This window comes from Heptranchias perlo, chromosome 16, assembly GCF_035084215.1.
Source record: "Heptranchias perlo isolate sHepPer1 chromosome 16, sHepPer1.hap1, whole genome shotgun sequence".
In the NCBI taxonomy this organism is placed as follows: domain Eukaryota; kingdom Metazoa; phylum Chordata; class Chondrichthyes; order Hexanchiformes; family Hexanchidae; genus Heptranchias; species Heptranchias perlo.
In genome coordinates, this window is record NC_090340.1 from 27269449 (window position 1) to 27289154 (window position 19706).

The 19706-nt window shown below is 40.2% G+C and overlaps 1 protein-coding gene across 2 annotated transcripts in view; it reads right to left on the bottom strand.

Annotated features, from left to right (window-relative positions):
* Positions 1 to 8200: 8200 nt before the first annotated feature.
* The window catches only part of slc12a4 (solute carrier family 12 member 4), a 147011-nt gene continuing 135505 nt past the window's right edge, over positions 8201 to 19706 (bottom strand). For both annotated transcript variants that reach the window (XM_067997867.1, XM_067997868.1), the window contains exons 23-24: positions 14051 to 14184; positions 8201 to 9347 (exon numbers count right to left, since the gene is read on the bottom strand). In XM_067997867.1, the coding sequence (XP_067853968.1) occupies positions 9256 to 9347; positions 14051 to 14184 (226 nt within the window). In that variant the 3' untranslated portion in view covers positions 8201 to 9255. The remainder of the gene's footprint in view (positions 9348 to 14050; positions 14185 to 19706) is intronic.

Sequence of the window (19706 nt, forward strand, 5' to 3'; positions counted from 1 at the left end):
ATTGTTGGGTAATTGAATTTGCTGTTGCTCCAGATACTTTTTCTCCTATGCCCAACACAAAAGTCTGTTTCCACAGGCAAGAACTTGCTCCTTATGAACTGAAACATGACCATATTTGCACGGCAGCAATAGATGGCAGCAGGCCAAACTTTTTTTAAACCTTTAAGGTATGCACCGAAAATGGTACAGGATCACACCATACACTCCTCATCTCTCCAGCTGATGGACAAATAGCTCACTATGGAGTAAAAATTGGACCCTGTTTTGCCTGTATCATAGGTGTACAACGGGTGCAATGAGGCCCAATTTCAGGGTTCGACGTTCTGCATCCCAAGGTTGCCTGAAAAATGACCAACCCTGAAATTGGGTTGGGCCATTTTTCAGGCGTCCGTGGCAGCCACCTAAAACAGGCGTTGGGCGCTTTGCATATGCTAATGAGGGTCCAGCACCTGTTTTCGGACCTCTCTGGGAAATTGGGCTGCCCTGAGGAGAACAGGCGGCCGGCGGGCTGGTTCCGCTCGGGTCTTCTAGACGTGGATGCGACCGAGCCGGCAAATCCCACTGAACAGGTAAGTTTAGTGGTTTTTTAAAAAAAGAATTGATGTGGAGCCAGGAGGAGCAGGCTCCACAGCACTCCTGACAGCTGCTGCCCTCCGTGATCAGCCCCCCTCCACTGTCCTCCCCAATCTCCCCCCGGATTGATCTGAGGGCCGCTGCTGGCAAGGCAGGCGGCCTGAAATTCGATGGTTCAGTCGGGCGAGCTATCTGTGGAGGCAGCTCGCCGCGATCGTTTGGATAAGGCCCGGTGACCAATTTCTCGCAATCCTCGGGCCTCTGGCTTCGGGTGCAGGGATAGTTCTGTGCGGCCATTTGGCGCTTGAAAACTGGCCTAAATGAATTTCTAGCCCATATATCTCAGGCCAAAAACTACAAATTGAGCTGAAGAAAAAATTTTAACAGAAGTATAAAGAAAACAGATTAGCTAATTTAATTAATTTGTCTTTCAAAACAATAACTGCCAAAAAACTAGCAGTTCTCTGTAGTAATGCTTATAGTTTGGATCAGGCATCTGTGATAAGTTTTATGGGAGGCTCAGATTGACCTCCACCCATATAGCAGCATAGCGAGAAGTAGACTGGTAAACTAGCAAATGCATATCATACTCATATACAGTTTCATGCAGCTTCAGATCACAATCAAAATAGACTTCCAAATGTACCTTGGCAGTTCCTTTAGAAGATTGTTTCAAGCCAGTCATCAATTTCGAGGACAAATCAGGGTCCCCTCTTGAGATGGCACTACAACTGGTGCTGATTCAAAGGCCTGGTACAATAGTACATGAAATAAACTGTAAATCTGGGAAGATCACAGCTCTCTGATCAGTCATCACCTGGGTGGACTGTGAACTGTATTTCACTTGTTGAATAAGGTAAGGGAACTTTCATTCCGTGTAGCTGATCCAAGTCATACATATTCCCTCAAATATAATTAAAGACATCAGGAAGTACAGGAACCCCCAAAGTTATAATATTTAAATAGATATGAGCCATTGATGTTGGGAGTTCTGGTCCAAATAATATGCATATTCTATATCTAGATAGGCTATTCCCCGTTGGCAATAACCAATTTGAAGTGGCTACAATACTGCCTTCACTGTAACCTCCTCCCAGCCCCCAAAATAGATTGATATTTAACAAGACAGACCTTCAATGTGCCATATTTGGTCCTGCACAAGAAACAAGTAATTTTTCAGCTTACCTAAAAATGAAATCTCTTCCCTCTCTGTTCCAAAACAGGATTTCATGCTACTTTCATTGTTGCATTCAAGGCAGTAATGAACAAGATTATATGTTGGCTGATTAAAAACTGCAGAGTACAGACAAGTATTTGAATTATTTCTGCATTAAATATTTACTGATGAGGTAATTTCAGTACTGCCATTTTCAAAATACATTTCAGTTTCACATCAAAGATGCTTTTGATTCAAATCATGTGGAATTCAATGTTCTATGCCCTTTTGTCAATAACTAAACAAAAAAGCAGCGTGCTTTAAATCTTATGTAGATGAATTTCCAGCTCTTGATCGGTATAAATCTATAAACTGACAGTCAAAAACTTATCATAAATGTTTCACTTACCTTTTTAAAGTATTTCTCCATCATAATTGTGCTAGGACCAGTCTTCATCTTCAGTCCTTATGAAATGCTCAGCTTTTGTTTAAAGTTCCACTGCAGCACTTTGAAGGGGAGAAACAAAAAGATTTTGGACCTAAGCTAACAGATCTACATGACACTATCTAATTTCTACGACATTTGCATAGAGGGCTTCAAAAAAAATGGCAAAATACTTAGATATCCACTAGTAACTCTCACCTTTTCCTATCATGCAGGACTACTGAAAGGTGGACCCTAAATGGCTCAAAGAGTTACAATAACGGTCGTAGACTGGTTTATAAGAACCAATGTTTGGTATAGCAACAAACAAATCTTGATACTAATTAGAAAGTTGTTTGCATTTTTAGAAAAAGACATGGACAAGAATCACCCAAGTTTTCTGTCGTATTTTTTTCTCCATGTTTCACGTTGATTCTGCCCGGCATCTGCGCTGTTTTCATTGGCTAATAAGCAGTCCTGTGAAATAAGTGTATGTCTTTTCTTTTAATTCTTTTTAAGCTCAGCTCTGCCATTTCATAAATTCCACTGTAAAATATATTATAGCAATAATGGATGTTTTGGTAAGTTGCTTTTTTGAAGAATTCATAGTATAATATTAAGGGCACGGTAGCATTGTGGTTATGTTACTGGATTAGTAAACCAGAGACCTGGACTAATCTGGAGTCATGAGTTCAAATCCTACCACAGCAGCTGGGGAATTTAAATTCAACTAATTAAATAAAATCTGGAATATAAAAAAAACTAGTACCAGTAATGGTGGCCATGAAACTACTGGATTGTTGTAAAAACCCATCTGGTTCACTAATGCTCTTTAGGGAAGGAAACCTGCCATCCTTTCCCAGTCTGGCCTATATGTGACTCCAGACCCACAGCAATGTGGTTGATTCTTAATTGCCCACTGAAATGACCTAGCAAGCACACCACCGTCTCAAGGACAGTTAAGCATGGGCAACAAATGCTGGCCTTGCCAACGATGCCCATATCCCATGAACGAATAATAAAAAAAATAATAGTATGTTACAGCACAGAAGGAGGCTCTTCGGCCCATCATGCCTGTGCCAGCTCCTTAAAAGAGCTATCCAATTAATCCCACTCCCCTATCCTACTAGCCCTATTTTTTTTCCTTTCAAGACTTTATCTAATTCCCTTTTGAAAGTTATCATTGACTCTGCTTCCACCACCCTGTCAGGAAGTGCATTCCAGATCTCTCTAACAACTCTCTCCGTTAAAAAAATGTTTCCTCGTGTCGCCTCTGGCTCTTTTGCTGATCATCTTAAATCTGTGTCCTCTGGTTACTGACCCTTCTGCCACTGGAAACAGTTTCTCTTTATTTACTCTATCAAAACCGTTCATGATTTTGAACACTTCTATCAAATCTCCTCTTAACCTTCTCTGCTGTAAGGAGAACCACCTCAGCTTTTCCAGTCTCTCCACATAACTGAAGTCCCTCATCCCTGGTAGGATTCGAGTAAATCTCTTCTGTATCCTTCCTAAGGTGTAGTGCCCAGAATTGAACACAATACTCCAGCTGAGGCCTAACCAGTGTTTTATAAAGGTTTAGCATAACTTCCTTGTTTTTGTACTATACCTCTTAATAAAGCGCAGGATCCTATATTTTTTTTTAAAAACAGTCTTCTCAACTTACTTGCCACCTTCAAAGATTTGTGTACATACACCTCCAGGTCTTTCTGTTCCTATACCCCCTTTAAAATTGTTTCATTCAGTTTATATTGCCTCTCCTCATTCTTCCTACTAAATTGTATCACTTCACACTTCTCTGCATTAAATTTCATCTGTCAAGAGTTTGTATTCAAATCATTATTCAAAACAATTCTACAGAATGTCAAATGTACGTTCCAGTTCTGCTCTGTGAAATGTGATAATATTGTGTGTGCGTGTGGGGGGCATTGTATCTCCCTAAAGACTTTGTAAATGAGACACATCGATGAGATTTGAAATCGGCGATTCCGTTGTGTGTGAATACTTCTGTTTCATAGAATTAATCATAAATAACTTGCCAAATATGTGAATCTTTTCATAATTATACTGAAGTTTATTTTATTCCAGTGTATCAGAGTTTAGAAATCTCACTTATCTAACATCTTTACACAGTACTTCAAAGAAAAATGGAGCTTATTCAGCTAACACTTGACCTGGTGTTTGACTCAAATTTATTCTGGTAAATTTTGCATGGAAGTCGCTACTGCTGACTTTTTAAATGACTATTGCAGTAGTGATTTGCATAATTTAAAAGTAAAACTGTAAACTGAAGTCAAACCTTCATCTTTAAAGTTCTGACGAAGGGTCATCGACCTGAAACGTTAATTCTGTTTCTTTCTCCACAGATGCTGCCTCACTTGCTGAGTATTTCCAACATTTTCTGCTTTTACTTCATATCTAAAAGCTTTCAATATAATACACAATTCATAAATAAATGCTCCAGCTGAACTTTAGTGCAGCTGCCATCTTACATGCAAGTAAATATCTTAATCCCATGCATTCAGTGGGGTACAAGTGTCAGCAATACAGTTGTAGCCCTATCTCTGTCCCACATTCCCTTGGAACAGGGAGCGTGAGATTAGGGAATTTATGATGAGAAGAAAGTAAATACTTTAGATATATGGCAACATACAAGATGTGTTATGTTGCAAATATAGAAAGAGAAGAACTTGCATTTATATAGTGCCATTTGTGACCTCAAGACCTCTCAAAGCACTTCACAGCCAATTTAGTACTTTTGAAGTGTAGTCATGGTTATATGGAAAATTTGCACACAGCAAGCTCCCACAAACAGCAATGAGATAAATAACCAGATAATCTGTTTTGGTGATGTTGTTTGAGGGATAAATGTTAACCAGGACACTGTTCTTCTCCAAATAGTGCCATGAAATCTTTTACATCCACCTGAAAGAGCAGACGGAGCCTCAGTTTAATGTTTCATCTGCAAGATGGAAGCTCTGACAGTGCAGCTGTAACTCATACTCCACTTATGTGTCAGCCTAGATTAGGTGCTCAAGTCTCTGGAGTGGGGCTTGAACCCACGACCTTCTGACTCAGACGCTAAACCTCTACCACTGAGGCAAGGCTGATCCTTGGGTATGGCTACAAGTGTCATTAATGCCTGCACAAGTAGGATTGTAGCTTACTCTGTGCATCAGCCATTCTATCATTCAGTTTTCCAAATACAGTGGCCAAATCATGACATCTTATGATATAATAGTGTGTCATTATTCATTAACTGGCCAATTACTGTCCAAAGTAACATTGGACACATGATCAACATTCATAAACTCCATGTTTCACATCCTCCTCTACATTCTCAGGACACACATCCTTGCCAAGCTCAGTAGCATCCCTGTGGCTCAACAAATCAATTTCAAAATCCTAACATTGTCTTCAAAATCCCCAATTGAGTGACGCCCCCAACCGTAATTCCCTATGCCGGCCCTCCACTTCTCTGCCACTGGATTACAGATCATTGCCTTCTTCATCAGAGGCTTTTCTTTATATCACTACGTCCTTGCTCTCTACAAATCTTTTCCAAAACCACTTAGGGAGGAAATAAACAATTTTCAAATGCCTATTAAAAACACATCTCTTAGGCTGTGTTATTAGTCTCTTTCCCCTTCTGAATGGTTAGCCCTTTCCTGCTTAGGGTTCACCTTTCCGTTTCAAGTGCACTAGACATTTTCTTTTCCATAAGAAGCATTATGTAAATACATGATGTTAACTAATTACCTATGGTAATTTGATAAAACAAGGCAATAAATATAAAATGGACATCAATTTATATTGATATAATTGATAAGTTCATGCACATAAGTGGGATTTACAATAAACTTTGATCAGTTTATCATGTTTCTCAAAAGATTTATATTTTGTTCAGTATTCAAATGTTAAGGGTGTTTTGCTTTAAATTGTCCAGGTACTTTTAATATAGAGGTTTGTATCAATTCCAAGTGAAATGCTGCAATCTGTGCAGGCTTAAATAAACTTTGCAAAATTTTGTGCCTGGTTCTTCATTGAAACAAATCAATCACTAACAGTGTTAGATTTAACCATGTGACCAAATGCCAACTGATTGGTGCCATTCCAGTTGAATATGGTTAAAGGAGTCCATCCAGAGAAGCCTGCCAATGTAGTAAGAGGTCATCAACACATATGGAAGGTACTCTATTTATGAAGGATTCTTCAGCATTTAAGGGTAGATCATTTGTGTATGTACATTTTCTCCATTTGAATCCCTGAAAATTGAAAACAACATTCTGAACAAACTTTTATAAACCTAGGTCTAATTAACATGCAGCATTGTTAGATTTTTGTACATATAATTATTTCATGCATTGGAGTCATATGGCCTAGTGGAAATCTAACTGATCAGCACCTACCCAGATTTCAACATCTGCCAAACTTCCATTTTGAACAAATTCATATTTGTTGAAATCCAGTTTTCAGATATGTATGCACCATATGTTCAACAATTTTAATTCTCATTAGAAAGCAAAAATCTGAATGACTGAAGGGAATCTGCCCCACATGACAGAAGGCCATAAGTATAGAAATCACAATTGTCAAATCAAGATAGGCATACTGATAACACTTGGTAAATTCTCTGGGTGGCAACAAATCGATGGAATGATTTGGAATGATGTACTGATGATAAATCCCTCTCTATGTTGAGCCTCAATGTTGTCCCTGTGGTGGCCTCTCAGATTCCCAAATTTAAATAAACACTTTTGAAATTGGCCACAGGGAGCCAGCCTCTCAACTGCAGTGACTGGACAATCAGAGGCAACAACTATTTTGAACTTCTTTCTCCCCCAGGATGAAAGAGTAGGACCATCAGTTCCAGGATTGGCTGCAGGTTTCCTCATGCTTTTGGGGACTACAAAGTAATGGGAATAAAAAACTGAGTTTTCTTGGTCTGATGGATCGCTTTCCCTTGTACCAACTAGAGGTAATAATTCAAGAAAACTATCCCTTGGAATCACAAAATTACTTATTGGAATCTCAGGTGATCTTGTGAAATTAATCCCCTCATCATGGTTCTTTCCCATGTAGCCAATGATATTAAAGTCCATTCACTCAGAAATTGCCAGATATAGTCACCCAGTGGAGATCTGACATAATGGCTGTCAGTGACTCATAGGGAGGTACTATTTTAGTAAATATTCTTCAATTTTAATCTTTGTAATCTGCATGTGCAAGTCTTCTGCGTCCCTTGGACCTCTATCTTGTACAGGTTTGTGAAGTGAACATACCATAAATACATCAAGCAGGGGGAATTCTGGCCCGAATACTTTCCAGAGAATGAAGATTTCCCTCCACTTGGTCTTAGAAACTGCTTTTGACCAGAGTTTTCCCATTTCTCCCTCCTCAACGTCTCAGCTGAAACTTGATTTTTATTTTTGGGCGGGGGGAGGGAGGAGGGAAGTGAGAAATACCACTCATGGTCTTTCCGCCCAAATGACAAATGTTGCTTATTTTAATAATATTCATTGACTATCGCTGCAGTTACATCTGCTTTCAGCTGTTCCCAGCATCTCTACATAATAAAAATCCCTTAAAGACCAGCCACGCAACTCCAACTGGTGAAATTTGTGATTGAAAAGAACACCTTTTAACAATTAGAAATGGAAAAACAGGGTAACGGGGTATACAAAATTTAAAAATCTTGCCGTAAAAAATGAAAAGTGCATCTGCCGAGGTTACACCCCAGCTAGCGATCCCTGCAGTGTCGTAAACGCTACTGCAGTGCTAGATTAGCAGACATACTGCACTGCAGGACTTAGGTAGCAAGTGTGAATGGCCACAATGCATTGATGCAATGCAAGCTGTAATAGGACACGAGACTGAAAAGCGTGTTCATTTTTCTGAATTAGGTTGCACTCAACTATCATCCAAGATTATAAACTTATCACATGGCTTGTGAATTTGAATATTACTTGATACTAGAACTCAAACATGTGATCATGCTATTTGGCTACCAAGGAACAGTTTTTTAAAAATGTGGAAACAAAGTCTGATTTGATAAACTTTATACAGTGCTTTATTGAGAAAAATAACATTTTGGTTGACTATTTACTTTTAATATGGTAAACAAGAGCACACTGTGGTAAAGGAAAAGCTCCAAAATACTAGAACAATTTAACAGCTGACAGAATAGTTTTGCAAAAATTTCCAACCAAACACATAGCAGCTCCTTTTCTTGTGCAATTACAAGCTTACCATCACTGGACACCAATATCGGATACTGCATACAAGGCTGCAGTACATTTATTTAAAAATGTGGCCCACCAACTGATGGTCCTAATTATTTTCAGTACATAGTACAGGAATGGCCATACAGTACTTTTTATTCTGGACAACACCGAAAAAATAAATACTAAAATAAATAGGATTTTTTTTGTTGCCGATTATGCAATCACAAGCCTTGAAAGATACAGCTAGACAGTTTGGATCCCACTACTTCATAATTAGCGTCTACTGTGAAAAACACTGTTAAAAGCTATCCATTAACAAACAGCCAAACTTGCCAACATATTTTAAAATCCATATTCTGCCATACAGGGGATGTAGTGTTGGAGACACCACTGCAACTTGTGACTCTGCCAGCTGTGTCCTTGCATACAATAGTCTTAGGCTGCATTACAGTAAAGCTGCCACTGCAGCTCATTTCCATAAATGCATTTTTAACCGGAAAAAAAAGCAGTGCAAAGCTCAATGCTGACTCTCCAGACATGGATTCCAAGCCCAAAGTCCAAGCTTACTCTTGACAAAGGGAAAGAATATTGTGTACTTTTCACACAACCTTTCTTCTGCCTTCATATTTGTAACAACCTGTCACAACATAACATTGCTTGGTCATATTGCAGATGTATATTCTGGACTCTGAAGATAATTGCATTTATTAGGAACAGCACATAATGCCTCAAATGACACTGGGCTTGGAAGATGAGCCATGGGAATCTTTGTCTGATAGGTCCACCAATAAAAGGAGTGTTTATTAGAACACATGAGTTTTTGGAATGTCTTCTGCGGTCAGGATTCCATCACATATGTTTTCAGAAAGAAGTCATGTTCAAGAGTAAATAGTGATGACTTCACAACCACCACCTCGTACCAGCAGTACTCTCTCCAGGCCTTCTGTAAGTACCTCCAGAAATTCCATATCTACAAACAATGTGTCAAGGATAAGTGAAAACACAGTGCCCAATACATTAATGCCTTTTAGGGTTGTTCTTTAAGGTGCACATAAATGGGCATTTCTATATTTATAGATAATTAGAACTGAGAAGCTAGGAAGGAATATTAGCATTCGTGATCCAAAGAGGGTGACTAGCCATCTAACTATGAAAGTAACTTGCCTATCATGAGGTCTTCCATTTTTTAAATAGATATAAATATTAAATAGCCACCACCAGCAATCTATGTAGCATTTAAAAATTCTACCTTTTCGGGCAATTGCTGTCAACTTTTTCTATTATAATTACCTATGTCCACCATCACTAGAGGGAGTGTATTCACGACGTGACAAGTTTGCATAGGATGTTTCCATTATAAATGTGGATGTAAGAATTTATAATGGAATTATATAAAAATGAGGGCAGAGTATCTGATTTTAAAAGAGGTACTGAATTCTGCCTGGTCGAATTATTTCCCACCCTCTATCTCCATCTCACCTGACGACAATGCTCAGTTTTAACGCTCTGTATGCAATACTCCAGGAAATCAACTAGCAACAATAACTTGGATTTATAAAGTGCCTTTAATGTAGAAAAGGGTCCCAACGTGCTTCACAGAGGCGTAGCCAGACAAAAATGGGTGCTGCAACAAAGGAGGAGATATCAGGGGTGATCAAAAGCTTGCTCAAAGAGCTGGGTTTTAAGGACGGCATTAAGGAGAGGTGGATGGAGTGGTTTAGGGAAGGAATTCCAGAGCCTGGGGCTTAGATGGCAGGATCACAAATGCTACAGAGAAGGGAGAGAGGATGCACAAAACACCGGAGTCTGAGGAATGGAGAGTTCAGTAGGGATGAGGAATTGTAGGGCTGAAGGAGATGACAGAAATAGGAAGTGGCAAGGCCATGAAAGGATTTAAACACAGGGATGAGAATTTTAAATTTGAGGTGCTAAGGGACCGAGTGCTAATGTAGGTCAGCGAGCAGAGGGGTGAAAGGTGAGTGGGATGGTGCAGGATAGGATATGGGAGGCAGAGGTCTGAATGAGCTTAAGTTTTCCTAGTGACCTTGTGTGGAGGACGGGAGGCTGGCCAGGAGAGCATTGGTATAGTAGAGTCTGGACGAGGGTTTCATATGTAGATGGGCTGAGGCAGGGATGGAGATGGGTGATGTTACAGAGGTGGAAGTAGGGAATCTTGCGACGGAGAAGATACGGGGTTTGAAGCTGAGTTCAGAGTCGAATATGATGCTAAGACGGCAAACAGTCTGGTTCATGCTGACATAATGGTCGGGGGTGGGGGGAGAATGGAATCAGTGGTGAGGGCCAGGAGTTTGTGGCAGAAGTTGAAGACGATTGCTTCGGTCTTTTCAATGTTTAACAGGAGGAAATTGGGTCTCATCCAAGACTGGATATTAGGCAAGTTGTCTGACAACACAGAGGCAGAGGACAGATTAACAGAGGTGGTGGAGAGGTACAGCTTAATGCTGTCAGCGTTCAAGTGGATGCTGAATCCAATACTGCGGATGATGTCGCCAAGGGGTGACATGTAGACGAGAAAGGGGGGGGGCGGCCAAGGATAGATCCTCGGCGGACATAGTCAGTAATGATTCAAGGGTGGGTATGTGGAGAAAGAGAAGCCATTTCTGGAAATGCTTTGGCTACCATCGGATAGGTAAGAGTGGAACCAAGCAAGAGCATTCCCACTGAGCTGGACAATGGAGGGACGGCACTGGAGAAGAATGATGTGGTCGACTGTGTCAAAGGCTGCAGAGAGTCAGAACCATCGAGGAGAGATTATGCACCACGGTCACAGTCACTGACAATATCTTTTGCGGCTTTGGTCATGGCCATTTCACTGCTGTGGCAGGGATGGAAACCTGATGGGAGAGAGTCAAACATGGATTTGCAAGAAAGATGGGGATTGAAAGGCTACAACACATTCAAAGGAAAAATTTGCAGGGGTATGGGGAAAGAGCAGGGGACTGGGGCTAATTGGATAGCTCTTTCAAAGAGCTGGCACAGGCACGATGGGCCGAATGGTAAACACGAATGGGCATTACATAGGCATGGCTGAGATTAGGAGAGATTCGTCGTAGTTGTAAACAGAGGATCTTTCCTCCAGATCAAAAATTGTTACACTTGGGACCTTAATGTTACATTATCTAATTAACCAGCTTTCAGCCCACAGGTACAAAACTTCACTGTACAACAGAAGTTGTACTTTATTTAGTGAGCCTCCCTCTGGGGGTTCAGCAGGTTAAGGCACCAAAACATGCTTTGTCCTGATTATAGAGGGGAAAAATATGCATATTAATGAAAAGTCGAAACATCTGCCCTGAACTTCAAAGCAAGTTGGTATGGGGGTCACTGCACACTGAGTTTGGCTGATGGGAAGGTACTGTACTAGAAATATTGGGGATTTTTAGGGTGAAAATAGTAAAACGACAAACAGACTTATGCTTCCAACAAGCAGAAGTTTTGAATCTGCAGAATACAATTTCAGAGAAGATTCTAATTGGGACACGGGAAGACATGTGGACTATACACTTTCCTTTGACAAGTGACATTGAGATCCCACTCAGGTCAGATTAAAAAGGATTAACGTCTCCTTTCACGACTAGCTGCAAAAGTCCTACATGGAAAGAATGTTGGCAGCCTAACTGTGTGTGCAGTGACCCCATACCAACACACTGCCCATAGAATAGCATAAGTTGACATTTCACTAAAAGTGAAGTTGTACTGCTTGTACAGTTGGCAGACTTAACTTATGTTGCCAGCTGTACATCGGACTGAGCTTATTAATGAAGGTAACTAATTACTGATATAGGAAGACAGCAGCTAGGAGTTTCACTTTTCTCATAACTTTAAAAACAATCCATACAATGTTAAAAAATTTCCCAGGTACCTTGAGGTGACTTTACACTGGATAGTTACATCACAATCGATGTGGGGGTGGGGGACAAGCCAAGCGAGACTATCTATTCCGTCTCACAACATTTACCCTCAGTACACTCCAGAGTTAGATCAGGTCATGATTCCCAAATTAAACTACCATTTTCACGATGTGCATCCAAGATTGCTTCAGATCAATCCATAGGCAGTAGTATAAACTGCACGGTCAGAGGTCAAAAGGATGGTTGGTGTGAGCAGTGGAAAATTTCACACTAGTAGCAACAGGTGATGCTCTACTGAAGTGGGCCTTAACACAGGTTCTTGAATAAAGTACAGGCAGTTACACTTTGGATCTGACCCATTAAGCACTCGAGCTGAGAAAACTGAAAAAAGTGGACACTGAATACTAAATTCCCTGCCACTGACATCACTAGCCTTGAGCTCAAATTTTTCCCCAAACTAAAAATACATTTTTTGTTAACAAGTTTGTCACACTTTACTTGGATGAACTAACTGTGACTAATCAATCCTCTATGCAAATATAAAATGTCAGGTTAAGTATCATTTATTTCCATGAACTGTATTTCAAGACTTATCTTTAGGAGAAGGAAAAGAAGTGAGAATTGGATGATACAAAGGTAGGTAGGAAAGTAAGTTGTGAAGAGGACATAAGGAGTCTGCAAAGGGATATAGATAGGTTAAGTGAGTGGGCAAAAATTTGGCAGATGGAGTATAATGTGAGAATATGTGAACTTGTCCACTTTGGCAGGAGGAATAGAAAAACAGTACATTATTTAAATGGAGAGAGATTGCAGAACTTTGAGGTACAGAGGGATCTGGGTGTCCTAGTCCATGAATCACACAAAGTTAGTATATGCAGGTACAGCAAGGGATTAGGAAGGCAAATGGAATATTGTCATTTATTGCAAGGGGAATGGAATATAAAAGTAGAGATGTTTTGCTACAGTTGTACAGGGCATTGGTGAGACCACATCTAGAATACAAAGTGCAGTTTTGGTCTCTTTATTTAAGAAAGGACATAGTTGCTTTTGAGGCAGTTCAGTGAAGGTTCACTCGACTGATTCCTGGGATGAGGGGGTTTTCTTACGAGGAAAGGTTGGACAAGTTGGGCCTGCATACACTGGAGTTTAGAAGAATGAGGTGTGATCTTATTGAAACATATAAGATCCTGAGGGGACTAGAAAGGGTAGACACTGAGAGGATGTTTCCCCTTGTGGGAGAGACTAGAACTAGGGGCCAGAGTTTAAAAATAAGGGGTCTCCCATTTAAGACGGAGATAAGGAGAAATTTTTTCTCTCAGAGGGTCGTGAGTCTGTGGAACTCCCTTCCCCAGATGGCGGTGGAGGCAGGGTCATTGAATATTTTTAAGGCTGAGTTAGATAGATTCCTGATTAACAAGGGAATCAAAGGTTATAGTAGGTAGATGGGAAAGTAGGGTTGAGGTCACAATCAGATCAGCCATGATCTTATCAAATGGCAGAGCAGGCTCGAGGAGCCGAATGGCCTACTCCTGCTCTTAATTCGTATGTTCGTAAGTACATATGTTCGAATGGATAACTCAAGCTGAAAAACGTGTAAACAGTCTCAAGAATTTTAAGAAAATCTTTCACAGTGGAAAAAACTGCAAAATTGTTCTGATGGTAAAAATTACAGCTCTGTGGGTAGCTTTGATTGCCATAAAATGTTGTTGCCTTGCACTCAATTGGAATATCGTCATGCTTCATCTTCTGGCCAAGTATTCCTGCAAGACTATTTATAGAAAAAATGTTTGATAAAGGATACAATTTTCATCTCCATCTTGGTTCTTTGGCGGTCCAGGCATGTTTAGCAAAACCAGTTTGGCATCATGGGACCTATTTACAATGACTTCATTCAGCTTCACCGCTGTGTGCATTCTCCTTACATTGGACTGGTCCCTGAAAGGTAAACAATATCCTGGTTCAACACATTCAAAAATAGTGGGTGTGGACACCATAGAATGTTAAGATAAAGTTAAGAAATTATTTCAGATAACAGGCAACAGTACCACTGCAGACTGCAGTGAAAGTTTAATTACTTACAATGGTTCTAGAAGACTTGAATGTACCTTCATGCTCCATTTAATATCGAGTGAACACAAAGTTGAATGATTACATTCAACTCATTAGCCTACTTGAGTGGCTTTTATCAGGTGTAAGTAAAAGGTTAACATAAAGGGCTGTGGAACAGAGTAGTATTTTTTGCATAATTCAGATGGCTTCAGTTCAGTGAATGAATAAAGAAATAGCAATAAGAGACACAAGGATTATAAATTAAAGCAAAGTATCTATCGCTCACCAATGAACCTCCATCCTCCTTTCTAAGAAGCAGTATATGGAGCTGTACTGAGTTGACAGCTGACCTTAACAAAAGGGCTTCCAAAATAAACCCAAATACAGAATAGTCTAACCAACAATGAAACAAAATATAATTGGATACACATACTCCCATCCAGAAGCATAAAGACAATTTAAATTTGATCTTCATCCAAGAATTTGCTTATTAAGGGGGCAGAAAGTTATTGGCACAAACTCACAGTGTTACAACATACTTTCTATTTCCAAATTAGTTTAAAATAGTTAGCTGAACAGGTATGACATTGGTGTTGATCTTTCATAAGAGCATAAGAAATAGGAGCAGGAGTAGGCTATATGGCCCCTTGAGCCTGCTCCGCCATTCAATAAGATCATGGCTGATCTTTGACTTCAACTCCACTTTCCTGCCCAATCTCCATATCCCTTGATTCCCCTAGTCCAAAAATCTATCTATTTCATCCTTGAACATATTCAATGACTCAGCATTCACAACTTCCTGGGGTAGAGAATTCCAAAGATTCACAACCCTCAGTGAAGAAATTCCTCCTCATCTCAGTCTTAAACGGCCAACCCCTTATCCTGTGACTGTGCCCTCTAGTTCTAGACTCCCCAGCCAAGGGAAACAACATCTCAGCATCTACCCTGTCAAGCCCTCTCATAATCTTATATGTTTCCATGAGATCACCTCTCATTCTCCAGAGAGTATAGGCCCATTTTACTCAACCTCTCCTCATAAGACAACCCTCTCATCCCAGGAATTAATCTAGTGAACCTTCCTTGCACCACTTCTAAGGCAAGTGTATCCTTCCTTAGGCAAGGAGAACAAAACTGTACGCAGTACTCCAGGTGAGGTCTCACTAAAGCCCTGTATAACTGTAGTAAGACTTCCTTAACTCTTGTACTCCAACCCCTTTGCAATAAAGGCCAGCATGTCACTTGCTTTCCTAATTGCTTGGTGTACCTGCTTGCTAACTTTTTGTGTTTCTTGTACGAGGACACCCAAATCCCTCTGAACACAAACATTTAATAGTTTCTCACCATTTCAAAAATATTCTGATTTTCCGATCTTTCTACCAAAGTGAATAACCTCACATTTCCCCACGTTACTCCATCTGCCACCTTCTTGTCCACACACTTAACCTGTCTATATCCCTTTGCAGACCCTTTGTGTCCTCCTCACAGCTTACTTTCCCACCTAGCTTTGTATCATCAGCAAACTTGGTCCCTTCACCTCAGTCATCAATATAGATTGTAAATAGCTGAGGCCCAAGCACCGATCCTTGCGGCACCCCACTAGTTACAGCCTGCCAACCTGAAAATGACCTGTTTATCCCTCCTCTCTGTTTTATTGTCTGATCAATCCTCTACCCATGCAAATATGTGACCCCCCCAACCCCATGAACCCTTATCTTGCGTAACAGCCTTTTATGTGGCACCTTATCGAATGCCTTTTGAAAATCCAAATATACTACATCCGTTAGTTCCCCTTTATCTATCCTGTTAGTTACATCCTCAAAAAACTCGAATAAATTTGTCAAACACGATTTCCCTTTCATAAAACCATGTTGACTCTGCCTAATCATATTATGATGTTCTAAGCGCCCTGTTACCATTTCCTTAATAATAGATTCCAGCATTTTCCCAATGACTGAAGTTAGGCTAACTGGCCTGTAGTTCCCTGTTTTCTCCCTCCCTCCTTTCTTGAATAGCGGGGTTACATTTGCTACCTTCCAATCCGCTGTTACCATTCTAGAATCTAGGGAATTTGGGAAGATCATAACCAATGCATCCACTATCTCTGCAGCCACATCTTTTAGAACCCTCAGATGTAGGCCATCAGGCCCAGGGGATTTATCGGCTTTTAGTCCCACTAGTTTCTCAAGTACAGTAATTATCAGTAGAGAAAAAGTAAGTTCCTCACTCTCATTAGCCCCTTGGTTCCCCACTATTTCTGGTACTTTTTTGTGTCTTCTACTGTGAAGACAGGAACAAAATATTTATTTAACATCTCTGCCATTTCCTGATTCCCCATTATAATTTCTCCTGCCTCAGCCTCTAAAGGACCAATGTTTAGTTTTGCTACTCTCTTCCTTTTTACATACTTGTAGAAGCTCTGACAATCTGTTTTTATATTTCTTGCTAGTTTACTTTCATATTCAATTTTCTCCCTTTTTATCAATTTTTTGGTCATCCTTTGCTGGTTTCTAAACTCTCCCAATCCTCAGCCTTACTACTCCTCTTGACAACATTATAGGCCTCTTCTTTTAATCTAATACTATCCTTAACTTCTTTAGTTAGCCACGGATCACTTTTCCCATGAAGTTTTCATTTCTCAATGGAATGTATATTTGTTTATCAACAGTCATACCCTTTAATCTAATTTTCCAATCTACCTTAGCCAGCTCACCCCTCATACCTATGTAATTGGCTTTGTTTAAGTTTAAGACTCTAGTTTCTGACTTAAGTACGTCACACTCAAACTCTATGAAATTCTATCATTTTATGATCACTCTAACCCAGAGGATCCTTTACTGTGAGATTACTAATTAACCCTGTCTCATTACACAATATAAGATCTAAAATACCCTGTTCCCTGGTTGGTTCCATGACTTATTGCTCTAGGAAACTGTCTCGAATGCATTCCATGAACTCATCCTCCAGACTACCTTTGCCTATTTGATATGCCCAGTATATATGAAGATTAAAGTCCCCCATGATTACTGCATTACCTTTGTTACAAGCTCCTATTATTTCATGATTAATATTCTGTCCAATGGTATAGCTACTATTACAGGGCCAATAAACTACTCCCACCGATGTTTTCTGCCCCTTGTTATTTCTTATCTCCACCCATACTGATTCTACTTCCTGATCTTCCGAGCCAAGATCCTTTCTCAACACTGTCTTTATGTCATCTTTTATTATTAGGGCTACGCTCCCTCCTTTTCCATTCTGCCCGTCTTCTCTAAACGTCATGTACCCTGGAATATTTAGTTCCCAACCTTGGTCACTTTGCAACCATGTCTCTGTAATGGCTATTAGATCAAACCCATTTATTCCTATTTGTGCAACTAATTTGTCTATCTTGTTACGAACGCTCTGTGCATTCAGATAAAGAGCCTTTAATTTTGACTTTTTACCATTTTTTCCTGCTTTGACCTTATTTGTTGATGCACTACTACTGGTAAGCTCTCTGTCCCTTCCTGCCACACTCTGCTTATCTTTACTCAAATCACTACACTGCTCTGTTGCCTTGACTTTTCTCATTGGATTTCTAAATTTCCCTTCACCTGACACCTCCACCCTCTTTTTGAGTTAAAGTCCTATCTACAGCCCTAGTTATTCGATTCGCCAGGACGGTGGTCCCAGCCCGGTTTAAGTGGAGCCCGTCCCAACGGAACAGCTCCCTCTTTCCCCAGTACTGGTGCCAGTGCCCCATGAATCGAAACTCCTGTCTCCCACACCACTCTTTCAGCCACGCATTTAACACTCTGATCTGTTTGTCCCTGTGCCAATTTGCACGTGGCTCAGGTAGTAATCCAGAGATTACCACCTTTGAGGTTCTGCTTATTAATTTAGACCCTAGCTCCTCAAAATGTCTCAGCAAAACTCATTCCTAGTTCTATCTATGACGTTAGTCCCTACATGGACCACTACAACTGGATCCTCCCCCTCATGCTCCATGTTCTTTCCCAGCCGCGAGGAGATATCCTTAACCCTGACACCTGAACTAAAATACTCATTTGAAACCCAGTTTTAATTGTTACTGGTACTATGTCTTTGCCGAACATCTGCAATTTTTATCAATTTATCTGTCGGATTATTGTATATTAGTTGGAGTATTGTGTATAGTTTTGGCCACCCTATTATAGGAAGGATAATAAAAACAATAGAATAGGTGTGATGTTGATTCACTAGATGTTGCCAGGGATGAGAGGTTATAGTTATGAGAGACTCGAGAAATTAATGTTTGTTTCATTACAGCCAAGGTTAAGGGATGACCTGATAGAGATCTTCACGATTACAGGGGTAATGATAAGGTAAACAGTGATGGACTGTTTCTGTTTGTCAGCAAGATGATAAGGAAAAGGCACACATTTAGATGAAAACTCAATGAATTAAAGAGGTTAGAGAAAATGTCTTTACAGGCAATGGTTACAATGTGGAATTCTCTGTCACAAACTGTTATTGAAGCAGAGTGCATACATTTTTTGAAATGAGATAATTGCTTGTAAAAGAGGAATATTAAAGACGGGAGAAACAATAGAGTGGGATCGGACTAAGTGGCTCATGTGGAAAAAAACACTGGTACAGACTTGATGGGCTGAATGGCCTGTTTCCGCGCTGCAAACTTCTATGATTGTATCTGAAAGAGGGAAAATTGTCAGCAAGAAATCTATTCCCACATTGCTCAAATTTGCAACTTGACAAGCTAACCAAATACCACTCACTAAAACCATGGCGATGGCCAAGAACATTGCATTCAAGGGCTAACTGAATAGAGAAAATATAAAAGAAAACTAAATACGTCAAAGCAATGCATCATTACTAACTTGTGGCACAATTCCTCAATCTCCACCACCCCCTGCTCTAGCAATTAACTTAAAACTAATCTCAAGGGTCAAAATCAACTGATATGGTCTTAGAGACCAAATTCTTTATAAGAGACCATAAAAGATAGGAGCAGGAGTAGGCCATTCGGCCCCTTGAGCCTACTCCGCCATTTAATGAGATCACAGCTGATCTGATTTTTACCTCAACTCCACTTTCCTGCCCTTTCCCCATATCTTTTGACTCCCTTGCTGATCAAAAAATTGTCCAACTCAGCCTTGAATGTATTCAATGACTCAGCCTCCACAGCTTTTTGGGCTAAAGAATTCCAAAGATTCACGACCCTCTAGGGGAAGAAATTCCTCCTCATTTCCATCTTAAACGGGTGACCCCGTATTCTGAGACTATGCCCCCTAGTTTTATATTCCCCCATGAGGGGTAACCTCCTCTCAGCATCTACCCTATCGAGTCCCCTCAGAATCTTGTATGTTTCAATAAGATGATCTCTCATTCTTTTAAACTCCAATGAGTATAGACCCAACCTGTTCAATCTT